The 12975-nt window shown below is 44.3% G+C and overlaps 2 protein-coding genes across 2 annotated transcripts in view; both read left to right on the top strand.

Annotated features, from left to right (window-relative positions):
• The window catches only part of LOC127591554 (LHFPL tetraspan subfamily member 4 protein-like), a 219266-nt gene that overhangs the window by 169317 nt on the left and 36974 nt on the right, over nt 1-12975 (top strand). The gene's annotated exons all lie outside the window — the stretch shown is intronic.
• LOC127591361 (keratin, type I cytoskeletal 18-like) lies at nt 224-2725 on the top strand. The gene is made up of 7 exons (XM_052051428.1): nt 224-665; nt 1262-1344; nt 1429-1585; nt 1748-1912; nt 1992-2117; nt 2207-2430; nt 2560-2725. Exons 1-7 carry the CDS (start codon nt 306-308, stop codon nt 2675-2677), a joined length of 1233 nt encoding a protein of 410 aa, XP_051907388.1. The 5' UTR covers nt 224-305; the 3' UTR covers nt 2678-2725.

The following is a 12975-nucleotide window of genomic DNA, read 5'->3' as shown; positions in this document are numbered from 1 at the left end:
GGAAACCGGAGTACCATTTAACTGCTATTGTAATCTTGGATTTTATTTATACAGTTTCGGGAGTAAACACAACCAGTGTGAAAATGTCGGCACACCTTCATGTCTTGGCATCACCGCGGGTCTTGCTTGGACAAAGTCTGCACTAAATGGTTAAAGGTGAAAATGCAATATAGATAGGAGAGGAGTGGCAGGAGGGAATTCTGCCTTCCACGATTATATATAAGACTCCAGCACTCTCCTACGGCTTGACTCTCAACGGCCAAACATTTCTGCCCCGGACATTTCTGCTCAGTCACCAATTGACCATGGAGCCCAAAATTGTCAAACGGAACGCTTTTTCGTGTGTGGTGCCAAATCGCCGTAGAATCTCAAGCCGTACCACCACCTCCAGCCTTTCCAGAGTTGGCAGCTTGGACTTCAGCGGGTACCTTGCAGACTACCAGCCCCAGGGGTTCATTTCTGGAACCATGGCCATCGGGAACGAAAAGTTTGCCATGCAGAACCTTAACGACCGCCTGGCCAGCTACATGGAGACTGTGAAGAGCCTGGAGAATGCCAACAGCAAGCTGGAGATCAAAATCAGAGAGGCCACCGAGAAACAAGGCCCAATGGAGGGGAGGGAGTACAGCAAATATCATGCGATCATTGCGGATCTGCGAGCTAAGGTGAGACAATGAACATAGTTAACACGCAACTAGCATTGGTTCATTTCCCAATGCGCCATTCGCAGTCATTCATGATTGACTTGTGACCGGTCTCGACTCTTCATAAACCGGGGGCAGGTTCCAGCCCCTGCCCTGACCCAGATACTTGATCACAATGTGAGACTTGGTCGAGGAAGTAGATGGTTCAGTGTCACGTGATGCACAGATAGCAAAATAAGCAAAAAAAAAAAAAAAAAAACTAGATTCATCACGATGCAGACAAGTTCATTAAGACATGTGTTAACATTTTGACATGTTTAGCTGTAGCTCGAACTACTTGTAAACTTGTAAAAACACAGTTTTCCGTGGATTATATGTCACAAATGTCGTGTATGTGTATCACTCCCCCCCCCCCCCCCCCCCGTCTATAATTTCACGAATCTCTACCTCGAAATCCAGTTTTTTAGCTTTGTGTGGAGCCGATAAACTAACCAAAGTTATATTTTCACCCGCTTAATTGATCGCGATGAAAATCATCATCTTTATATCTGTCACTATATGCAATCCTGAGTTTCCTCACATTGAAACGAATGAATCAATCCTCTCTTTGTTTTGAGATTTTTGACAAGATTAAGGGCAACATGCAGATTGCGATCGCCATTGACAACGTCCACTTGGCTTCGGACGACTTTAGGATCAAGTGAGTGATACAGTTTTGTAAGCTTTGGGATCCAATCAAGAAGCTAAAATGCAATCTTGAATCTCTCTGTCTCTCTTTGTCTAGGATGGAGTACGAGCTATCTATGCGTCAGACAGTGGAGGCTGATATTGCAAGACTTCGAAAGATTCTGGATGACACCAATGTGATCCGCCTGCACTTGGAGAGTGACATTGAATCGCGGAAGGAAGAGTTAATCACCCTCAAGAAGACCCGAGACATTGTGAGGGAGCGCCACCAGCGGAGCATCTCAGTTCACCCAAACATTCAACCAAACAAACATAGACATCATCTAAAAGTGTTCCATGAGATGTGTTTGTTTGCCTTACTGCACAGGATAGCCTGTGCTCAGGAAATCACTCCCTGTTTATTTCCCCTCTGACAGGACGTTGCTGAATTGCGTGCCAAGATCATTCATGTCGGAGTCCATGTGGATGTTGATGCCCCCAAAGGCCAGGACCTATCCAGGGTCATGGAGGAGATGAGATCTCAGTACGAGAAGATCATCAAGAAGAATGCAGAGGAAGTCAAAGCATGGCACGAATCCCAGGTACTCCAAGTGATTCGTTTGAGACACTTTTTGTTGAGTGCAATCGCTCGGAAGTCTCAATCTTCAATTTTGTGCACAGATCACAGAGGTGCAGGTCCAAGTGACTGAGCAGACAACGGCCCTGAAAGAAGCCTCAAAGTCGCTAAGTGAAACCAGGAGGAAATATCAGACGTTGGAGATCGAGTGGCAGTCGGCACTGAGCCTGGTAACTTTTGTCTCGGATTATAATAAAGAATGTGACATCATACATAATCCAATGATCAATCAAATAAAACCCAACCTCTTTCCAACCAGATAGAGACCCTGAAGGCAACACTCTGGGACGTTGAAATGTGCTGCAATCTGGAAGTGAAAAAATACAATGAGATCATTCTGAGGCTGAAGGAAGAGCTCACTCAGCTCCACGCCGAAATCCAGCAAAATCGAAGCGAATACGAGCTCCTCCTCAACATCAAGGTCAAATTAGAGGCTGAGATTGCCGAGTACAGGAGGCTGCTGGACGGAGAGAAAGAAATAAAGTGAGTTGGAGCGACTATGACAAGAACTTCCAAAGCGTCATCATAGTGAAGAATGAAGGTCAAACCAAGCCCTGTTTTGCATGCTTCGTTGACAGCTAAAAGAATCTTTGTTGTTCTTCATTTTTCCAGACTTGAAGCTGCCGTTAGCAAGAAGACCGTCGAGACCAAAGTGGTGACCGTGACTCAGACTCTAGTGGATGGCAAAGTGGTGTCAGAGAGTAAGGACGTCAAGACCGGTGTGATGTAGAAACTGAAAAAATAAACAGAAATAAACCCATGCTGGGATGAACTATCATGCCCGTGTATGTCTTTTTTTTTGAGGGGGTGGAGGGGGTAAAAGGAATGAAACAATTGGCAAAAAAACCGCCCCAAGACTTTAGGACGGTGATACAAGGGTCCTCACATTGTCAAATCTCTCAACCACCTTTACATCCTCTGACTAATATGGACTCATCCCCATGAAGCAACGGAAAACAGCCACAGAGGCTTCCTGTCCGGTTTCCTGCCAGCATTCTCCCAGCTCTGCATTGAGTGTAGGAAATTCCTTCTGCTCCTGAAAAATGTACACTCTGACCCGTAGCATTTCAGAAGTGTCCCATACTGGGCAGAAGGCCATATTCCCATGGCTTGTGCAAGCAACCCATGTTTATCTGTCTTCATGTTAGTCCTGCCTGCTATTTGACAAAAATATTAGGAACTGGATGTAAAATTGTCTTACAGAGCAAGAGACTTTGCTCGTTTGTTGCAGCCTGCAAACCATCTTGAGAGTAAACCAGACCAAATTAAATCCAAGCACTCATTTCTCTTAGCATTGATACCATTATTCCCCAAACTAAATGGAACCAAAATCTTCTTCATGAGGTTTGAGGGAAGATCTGCCCAATATTGTTGATACAGGACATTGTATCATGGACCCTTTGAATTGAAACTGTTCATAATTGGATGTAAAAATATGTTCCAAAAGAAGAACAAAATAAGAACAGAAATCAAAATGGGGCACAATTTTTCTGTTGGGTGTCATGAATTTTTGGGAGTGGATAGGATACACTTTGTCAAATGTACTAATGTGTAACATACAGCGCAGATGAAATAATAATATAGTTAGGCGTCCTGGTAGTCCAGTGGTTAGCACGTCGGCTTCACAGTGCAGAGGTACCGGGTTCGATTCCAGCTCTGGCCTCCCTGTGTGGAGTTTGCATGCTCGCCCCGGGTCTGCGTGGGTTTTATCCGGGTGCTCCGGTTTCCTCCCACATTCCAAAAACATGCCAGGCAGGCTGATTAAACACTCTAAATTGTCCCTAGATGTGAGTGTGAGTGTGAGTGCGAATGGTTGTTCGTTTCTGTGTGCCCTGCGATTGGCTGGCAACCGATTCAGGGTGTCCCCCGCCTACTGCCCGAAGACGGCTGGGATAGGCTCCAGAACGCCCAGCGACCCTAGTGAGGATCAAGTGGCTCGGAAGATGAATGAATGAATTATTTATTTTATTTAGTTAATATATATTTAATGAGATCAAATAAATAATAAGAATAATAGGCTAAAGTGGCAAAGATGACATCCATCCATTCATTATCTCGAATATTTTAGCCACACAAGGAATGTGGGTGTGCTGCAGCCCATACGTGCTGTCGTCGGGCAGTGGGCGGGGTACACCCTGAACTGGTTGCCAGCCAGTCGCAGGGCACACACAGAGACAAACAATCACTCGCCCTCACAATCATATCTCAGGACAATGATAGAGTGTTCAGTGATCCTGCCATGCATGCATTTGGAATGTGGGAGGAAACCAGAGTACCCGGAGATAACCCACACAGGCACGGACTGGGACAACATGCAAACTGCACACAGGGAAGCCAGAGCCAGACATGAACCCATGACCTCTGCACTGTCAGGCGAACGTGTGAAACAGTCAACCACTTTGTCGCCTGCCTGTATGACAGCAGAACTAAAATCAATAACTTTTTTTTGAAAGTTGCACTTGTAGGTAATGTTAACAATTTTTCTTGGAGATGACAATAATTGTGAGTATTGGCACTGAGAGCGGTACTGATTTACACTAATGGAAATTTGGTAAAGCCAGTTACTGATGGCAAGAAGCTGGACAGACTCAGAGTAGACGGAGACAGGGAATTCCAGAGAACAGCGATGGGGGTGGTGGTGGTGGTGAGGGGGGGGGGGGAGACACATTTAGGAGAAAAATGGGCAGATAAGGAGTGACCTCAAAGGATGCGAGGGAATAACATCTGCATACCAGTAATTCCTCAGCAGGCCTCATAAGAAAACGGTTTGAACAATATCTTGGTCTCCCAATAGAGAGCAAAGGAACCCAGAGGATTTATTGCTTCTCAAAGCGGGAAGGGGAGACAGGCTCTCCTCAGGAAAGGTCAACACCTACGTTGGCTGAGTTGTGTAACATCCTCAGAAGGCTAAAATGCCTGTCATCACGATGAGAGAAAGTTTCGACAAGGTTACAAGCAGTCAGCTTGGTCCGAAAATGGTGTCACCTCAGGACATACCGCTTCCGGCGCCTAATAACCTTCATGGATTGACCTTGAATGAGAAGGGGAAACATATCAAAGCGTTGAATAAGCGTCAATCGACGATGAAAGATAATTTCATGTCAGTCGGTGCATGCATGCTGCATCATTTTGAGTGTGTTTATTTTCACCCGACAGACTTCAATGATGTCATGAAGAGCAGCTTAATAATAGGTTATCAGTGGCTGTGAGTACTTTAGATAAACAGTTTAAAGTAGACTTGAGGAGTTCCCTCCGTTCAGAACTCTCTTCAGGCCAGAGTCCAACTGCATAAAATGCTGCCGTTTCATCTGGACTCTTTGTTTTCTGTCGTAAAACAGTAACGGGCTTAGCCGAGACACACACCGTGAATCATCACGCCCTATTCGGGCCGACACACAATTAAACACACATTGTCTTTCCCTGTGGCCTCGCACATCTGCAGGGTGCGGGTCATGGCGTAAGCCATCCGGCTTGCTGGGCTGCTTTCCAGTAGAATGAGGAGGCAGGGGGGAGGGAGGGGGCGGAGGCTGTGCGAAAGGTCGCAGAGATACGACGGTAGCAAGACAAAGCGAGGTTAAAGTAAATAAAGTGGAGCAATGAGAAAGAAAAGTTTGAGTGAATTTGCTGAAGCAGATTATTCTTTTTTTTTTTCTCGCACAATTAAAGAGTTGTGTTGGAATAGCTCTAACGGACGACTTACGGGAAGTGTTTTGCAATCAGGAACCGAACAATGAGCTCATCGTTGACCGGCATGAGGTCGTTAACTTCACAGAGACAACAGAGAGTAAAAGTCCTTGTGACAATAGTTCGAACATCTGTTGAACAATGACACTTCACAAATCTAAAAATCAAACATAAACTGCTTTTTCTTTTCACAGCCGTAGATTAAAATGAAAAATGGTGGACAAATGTAAGGCTTGACCTTGGTGCGTAAAAAAATGCTCAAAGTGAGTCATCGCTTTACTGACTGAATTCGTGATTATTTTACCGGTTTGCAACGCAAGGGAAATCCGTGACACCCCGAGTGACGACGAAGGCATGGTGCAAAGGCTTTTTTGTTGCGCATGCACTTCATGCGGGCTCACATTCTTACTCGTCATGTGAGCCTCACGAGAAGTTCCCCGATGTAAATCGTCAAATAAAATGACCTCAAACCACACTCTTACTTTTTTTTTTTTTTAAACGTATTATTCGGTTGGAAATAAAATACAAAAAGCCAAAAGGATCACGCTTAGATGCGAACTGGACTGAGGTTGGACCACACACACGCATATGCAACAAATTGTTCATCATACTGTCGATAGAGTAGACCAAAGTAACATCAGGCTTCAGTTCTGTTTCTGTTCATGTTGCAACCACAAACTATTTCGACCAGTGTAATTGGTGCCTCGAAGGGGCCGCAGATGTTGCCAGCCACAAATTTAACCCTTTCAGGGACAGCGGTTACTACAGTGGACAGCATATTATGTTATCATGTTACAATGGGGGGCTCTTTAGCGCCGCCCTAGTGGCTCCCTGGAGCTTTTTCCAAAATGTTTTAAATTGGAAAAATATGGGGGAGGGAAATATATATTCATTCATTCATTCATCTTCCTAACCGCTTGAAACCTCAATAGGGTTGCGCTGGAGCCTATCCCAGCTGTCTCCGGGCAGTGGGCGGGGGACACCCTGAATCGGTTGCCAGCCAATCGCAGGGCACACAGAGACGAACAACCATTCACGCTCACACTCACACCTAGGGACAATTTAGAGTGTTCAATCAGCCTGCCACGCATGTTTTTGGAGTGTGGGAGGAAACCGGAGCACCCGGAGAAAACCCACGCAGGCCCGGGGAGAACATGGAAACTCCACACAGGGAGGCCGGAGCTGGAATCGAACCCGGTACCTCTGCACTGTGAAGCCCACGTGCTAACCACTGGACTACCGGGCCGCCCGGAAATATATATTTTTTGTTTTAATTGAGTTTCTGTCAGAGGAGAAACGTGAGACAAACATTCTCGATGTTTTCCAATGCTGTAATCTTGTGTAGAATAAACATTAAATGTCAACATTTCTGTCAACAAAGATTTGCATCATAGTCTGCGACACACCTTTCTATCAGCAAGGCAGGACAGCTGGCTGTTGTAAAAAAATTTTTTTTTTAAATGAAACGGAGTTTCATGTACAATTCACTGGGCTACTGGCAAAAATGGTAATCTGAAGGGGTGAGAGAAGCATTTTGAAAACGGTATACGTGAGCTTCAATATTAGCCGCAAAAGTGCGTCCCATGCCTCTGCATCAGGTCTCGGCGTAGGCAGTGATTTTCACAAACTCTTGAATCTACTTTATTTTTTCTGTTTCGTTCCCCTTCGGGGCCGTTGTGTGTACGTGTGTGTGTATGTGCACGTGTGCGGTAACGGGTCGATTGCGGCAACTTAGTCATTTTGATTGTAGGTTAATATATTGTATAGATTATTACCTAGATTGTAGGTTAATATAGCTAATATATATACAGATGGCGTGTGTTGCCTTCATTGTAAGGCTTATATAAGGCTTATCATTTTTTTGCGGCTCCAGACATATTTGTTTTTTGTTTTTCTTCGGTCCAATATGGCTCTTTCAACATTTTGGGTTGCCGTCCCCTGGGTTACAGAGTGCATGAAAGCGTTAAATTGTTTTTCTTAAATGTTTCACTTATTTGAGCAATGTACTTTTTTTTTTCTTCCAAAGGGAAGAAATGCAACACTTTCAACAAAATCGTGATAAATTAAAGAGTGCGTGCAAACACCAAACAAGTTGTAGAGAGGGCAAACGATAGAGAGAAAAGCAGATGACTTCTGAAAGTAATATTATGAGGCGAGGCAGAGCGAGGGGGCGGCTGAGGGCAGTGACGTAGATGAGGCAAAGGGCATCTTAAGTAAGAACAGTACTAGGCACTGTTCCACCACCCAAACCCTTCATTTTCATTTTCCGGACATGTTGCATAGTGGAGAGAGAGAGAGAGAGAGAGAGAGAGAGAGAGAGAGCTGGGAATCCAAGACCTCACTTGAAGCGCTGAATCGGCTAAACTTGACACGGGTGACTCATGTCTGGTTTCTGTGGAAACTAAACCCGTCCCAAAAAAAAAAAAGTTAGAAAGTGGTAAGCCGTAAGGAATCAAGAAGATTACAACCTCTCGTCTGCTAAAAATACAGTGACAACAATTCCAACATGAAGCAAATACCGTTTATGAAGGGGTGTGCAAGGGTCATTTAAATGTCCATTCATTAACCGTGGCGCTCTTTAAATGAGTGACTAGCACATAGCAAAGCAAAGGAAGAGAGTCAATGATTACATCTTCAAGCTATTCACGATCCTGCAAACCTAACGAACGCGTCTCTCTTTTCATGGCATCTAATTTTAAAAAATATATATTTTGTTTTGGTCCTCTGTCTTGTTGTGTAATGGCAAAAGAACAGGACAGGATATTTGCTTCCATTTTGAAATGTTTTTTCAGCACCGGTGCCGACTACACGTCCTTTTGAAAAAATAAGTACTGGCTCCATGAAAGGTGTGACCAGTCTACTTTTTTTCCGACAATGGAAATAAGTAAGGCCAATAAAATGTATTTTCACAATGGCTAGGAACTTGGAAAAAAAAAAATTTCTGCCAACAGCCACAAAGGGGCATTGATTTTACAACAGCTCAAGAAATCCGCTTTTGCCCTGAAACAATTTGGAATTGAGCCAAAATTTGCAGGAAAAAAAAAAAAGTAAAGCAATGTCATGTGAGAGCTCAGCATATTTCACAACTGAGCGTGACTTTTTAACTCAGTGCACATCTAAAGGATTAAAACACTACAAGTACTATGCTTAACTACGCTTAACACTGGCTGCTTTCGGGTATAAAAGCCGCGACATCTTGATTTTCGGACTGGTATGAGGCTAGTTTTCTGTATTTGGGAGATGTTGGGCGTGAAAAAAGGGCCCTACAAGTGTCTTATTGGACTTTTTGCGTTTTTTAATGATTTTTTTTTCCAGCAATAACCAAGACACAAAGTGTGATGACGATCACAGAACAAAAAATAAAATAAAATCAACACACCTCCCTAAACGTGCGCTTTCATTACCGTGTCACAAGATATGAAAGATAATATACTATCTTACACTTGCATGGCATTTACGAAAGCAAAAAAACGTAACGTTAAGTCAGTCCACTAACAGCAACAACCCCCCCACGTCATCAATGGAATGCTGTTGTTTTTAATTGGAATGATTTTATCGAGCTTATTTGGTGGCTAGCTCAAGGTGAAAAAGATGGCCTCACTTTAACCCTGGAAAGGATGAATTCAGTGTTGATTAACTTTGATAAATGAGTAAACTGTATCCCAACATGTTTCCCAGAGTTTCGGTAAATATGCAGAGCTGTCTTCCGCGGCTCTCTAAATAGAGACAGTGTTTGGGAAATTGACTTTTTTGACGAGAGGAATTCCATCACAGGAAGGGAGAGTGTGCAGTTAAATCAAGCCAAATTTTCGCGTGAGCCGCCCTCCCCTTGTCAAAACAACAACCGCTAAAGGAAGGTGACTCATAAACACAGACGGGTGGTTCAAAGGGGAGAAAAAAAAACATGCAGATACTGTACATCTCTGTATCTCATCTTCCTTTAGTGTATGACAACAAAAAGGTTATGTTACATAATCTTTGACATTTTTGGGGGTCCCCAAAGAACTACAAAAAGAATGAGAAATGGGGTGGGACCATGTGAACTAAAGTCCTTGGGCGTACAAAGAGGGGTACAAAAAAAGATGGAGGGAGACTGCTGAGAGAATGCCAACTTGGTTCCTAGGTGATGACAAGGTGCCCTTGAGCAATGTGTCCAATCCCCAATTCATTTCGTGCTCATTTGTGTGCAGCTTGAAACTTGAAACCATTTTCAAAGCCTCACGACAGCTTCCAAGCACACGTTGAGATTTGTTAGGTTGTTCGTTTTGCTGAGTAAAATACAAATTGCTGATTTCATTTTGACTCACAAACTTTACAGTCTCCTCATGTTTCAACCGAATGGAGGAGTGACCCAACCAATATAGCAGATGGATCTTAGCTGAGAAAAGATCACCAAGTGGATCAGTTGTCACCAACTTTGTTACGGGCAATATGTCCATCTACAGGACTGGAGTGGAATTGCATCAAATAAAGCCTAAAGCGCTCGCAACTTGTGTTTTACATGGAACATGCAAACTCCACCAAGGAAGGCCGGAGCCAGAATCAAACCTTCATGCTTCGTGAGGCGTACATGTCAACCAGTCAACCACCATGCCACACCTAATGGTATATTATATTGAGCGCAGATGGTTGTTCGTGTCTGCGTGCCCTGCGAGTGGTTGGCAACCGGTACAGGGTGTCCCCGGCCTAATGCCCGAAGACAGCTGGGATAGGCTCCAGCACCCCCCGCGACCCTTGTGAGGAGAAACGGATCGGAAAATGAATGAATCAATGTTATTATGAAACAATAGAATACAAACACAAAATGGGCGGCCCGGTAGTCCAGTGGTTAGCACGTCGACTTCACAGTGCAGAGGTACCGGGTTCAATTCCGGCTCCGGCCTCCCTGTGTGGAGTTTGCATGTTCTCCCCGGGCCTGCGTGGGTTTTCTCCGGGTACTCCGGTTTCCTCCCACATTTCAAAAACATGCGTGGCAGGCTGATTGATCACTCAAAATTGTCCGTAGGTGTGAGTGTGGGCGTGCATGGTTGTTCGTCTCTTTGTGCCCTGCGATTGGCTGGCTAGCAATTCGGGGTGTCCCCCGCCTACTGCCCGAAGACAGCTGGGATAGGCTCCAGCACCCCCGTGACCCTAGTGAGGATGAAGCGGTTCGGAAGATGAATGAATGAATACAAACCATGAATAGGCGGCGTTTCACTATATAAAATTGATGAGAACAATGTCATCAATTATGCTTTGGTCACCAGACTAGTAAATCAACAATAATGCAATTAGGTTGGGTGGGAAGTCCAGGGATCTTTGAAATCAATCTAAAATTGCACAATTTTGAAATCATTTTAATAGTGAGATGTCTGCCGACCGCAAGCCCTCAAGTCAACATGGAATTCATTCCAGTTGCAGGGAACTAAAACATCGGAAATTGCAGATTATGTTGGGAATGGAGGCAGTTATTGTTTAGGGGCTTGGCTTCCAGTACTGTAGTCACACACCTGAGTTCTACTTTTCAATTTCGCCCATGTATCCAAATCCCACTGTTATGGTCTGCTAGGATTTGACTTTTTCCGTGGTCCTATTGTACTGCACCTGGCTTGGTGTTCACACTGCCACTCAACATGTCATCACTAAGAAGGTCTGACACGATGAGGCTTTGCGCTTGGTGGCCGTTGGCAGACTAAAGCTCCCATTTGGAATTCCGAACGCTCCAACCGCAGATCTTCCTCTTTCAGAGGAACAGCTCATTTTACACTCTGAAATCTTTGATCCTTTATCCTCTTGGAAGAAGTGGAACCAGCTAATGTTTTGGCTACTATGGGCTGTTTGCTCAGCGAGGAAAGCGAAGCCTTACCTGCGATAAATCGCTTAGTACGTTCAGGGTTGAAAGGTCCCTCCGGGGATCTTGTTGCAGTGTGTTTACTTAGTTGCCATGGTTATGCAGTGACAGAACGTGTCAGACTGGATGATTAACAACACTGGAGCAAATAATGACTTTTGGATTCATATGGGGTGGCGAAAATCTTGAGCAACGGTTGGCAAACTTTCATTTTCAAAACGGACAGATTAGCCAGGTCATTCGTAGATCTGGTATATAGAGTTCAAATGTGTATGCAAAATCCCTAATTTTAATAAAACCAATGCATTAAGTATTTTAGCGTATAAATCACATGTGTCAAACTCAAGGCCCAGGGGCCAGATCCGGCCCGCCAGGTCATCTCATGTGGCCCGCAAAAGCAAATCATGTGTGTCAACTTGCTAAAATCTGTCCCGAAATGTCAAATTGTCATGTGTAATAAATAACATTGAGATTTTGTAAGAATTTTGTTACCCAGTTGACACTCCGTTGAACAATAATAGAACATACTATTATCATTTACTTGACAGCTTTCAAACCTAGCAATCTATTCATTTGTTGTGTAGAAGTAATAATTTTGTGGTTTCACTGCCACGATGGTTTTCCGAGGGAGGAAGTAACTCCAAATTGGCCCCCAACTAAAATGAGTTGGACACCCCTGAAAATGAACAAATGATGGAACCCTCTAAAATCGATTCAATGTACATAGACATTTTCTATGTCGTAAATGTTTTCTCTTGCAAAAATTCTAATGCAAACGTACACAAACACTATCGTACTCCGATGTTCTTTCATTCATTCATTCATTCATTCATCTTCCTAACCGCTTGATCCTCACTAGGGCCGCGGGGGGGGGGGGGGGGGCCTGCTGCAGAGACGAACAACCATTCGCACTCACACTCACACCTAGGGACAATTTAGAGTGTTCAATCAGCCTGCCATGCATATTTTTGGAATGTGGGAGGAAACCGGAGTACCCGGAGAAAACCCACGCAGGCCCGGGGAGAACATGCAAACTCCACACAGGGAGGCCGGAGCTGGAATCGAACCCGGTACCTCTGCACTGTGAAGCCGACGTGCTAACCACTGGGCTACCGGGACGCCCCCTATGTTCTTTTCTACAGAAAAAAAAGGGTTATTCGGATCGTGCCTTCTGGATTTGAGAGAGACCCAAGAAGAAAAATAAACAAAACATCTTGTTCATCGTAGGATTTTCTCTGTGTGGAGCGGGTGGCAATTACTGACCCAACAAGGAAACGTTGCATTCAAGGGCCGGTTATTAGCACTTCACTCCCTCTAGTGTTTGAGATCCAATGAGGCTGTACAAGACACATTACACTCAAGGGGGAAAAAAGTAAATATATATATATACATATAAATCATATCACATTGAGGGAGTGAAGAATAATCCATTGTATAAAGAATTTCATTTTAATCACCAGGCTGAGAATGTACTTCCGTGCGCTACGTGTCAGTAGATTGTTGCCAGGGGTCAG

This window comes from Hippocampus zosterae, chromosome 2, assembly GCF_025434085.1.
Source record: "Hippocampus zosterae strain Florida chromosome 2, ASM2543408v3, whole genome shotgun sequence".
NCBI classification, from domain to species: Eukaryota; Metazoa; Chordata; class Actinopteri; order Syngnathiformes; family Syngnathidae; genus Hippocampus; species Hippocampus zosterae.
Note: the sequence above shows the minus strand (reverse complement) of the source record. Positions and strands in the feature narration are given on the sequence as shown.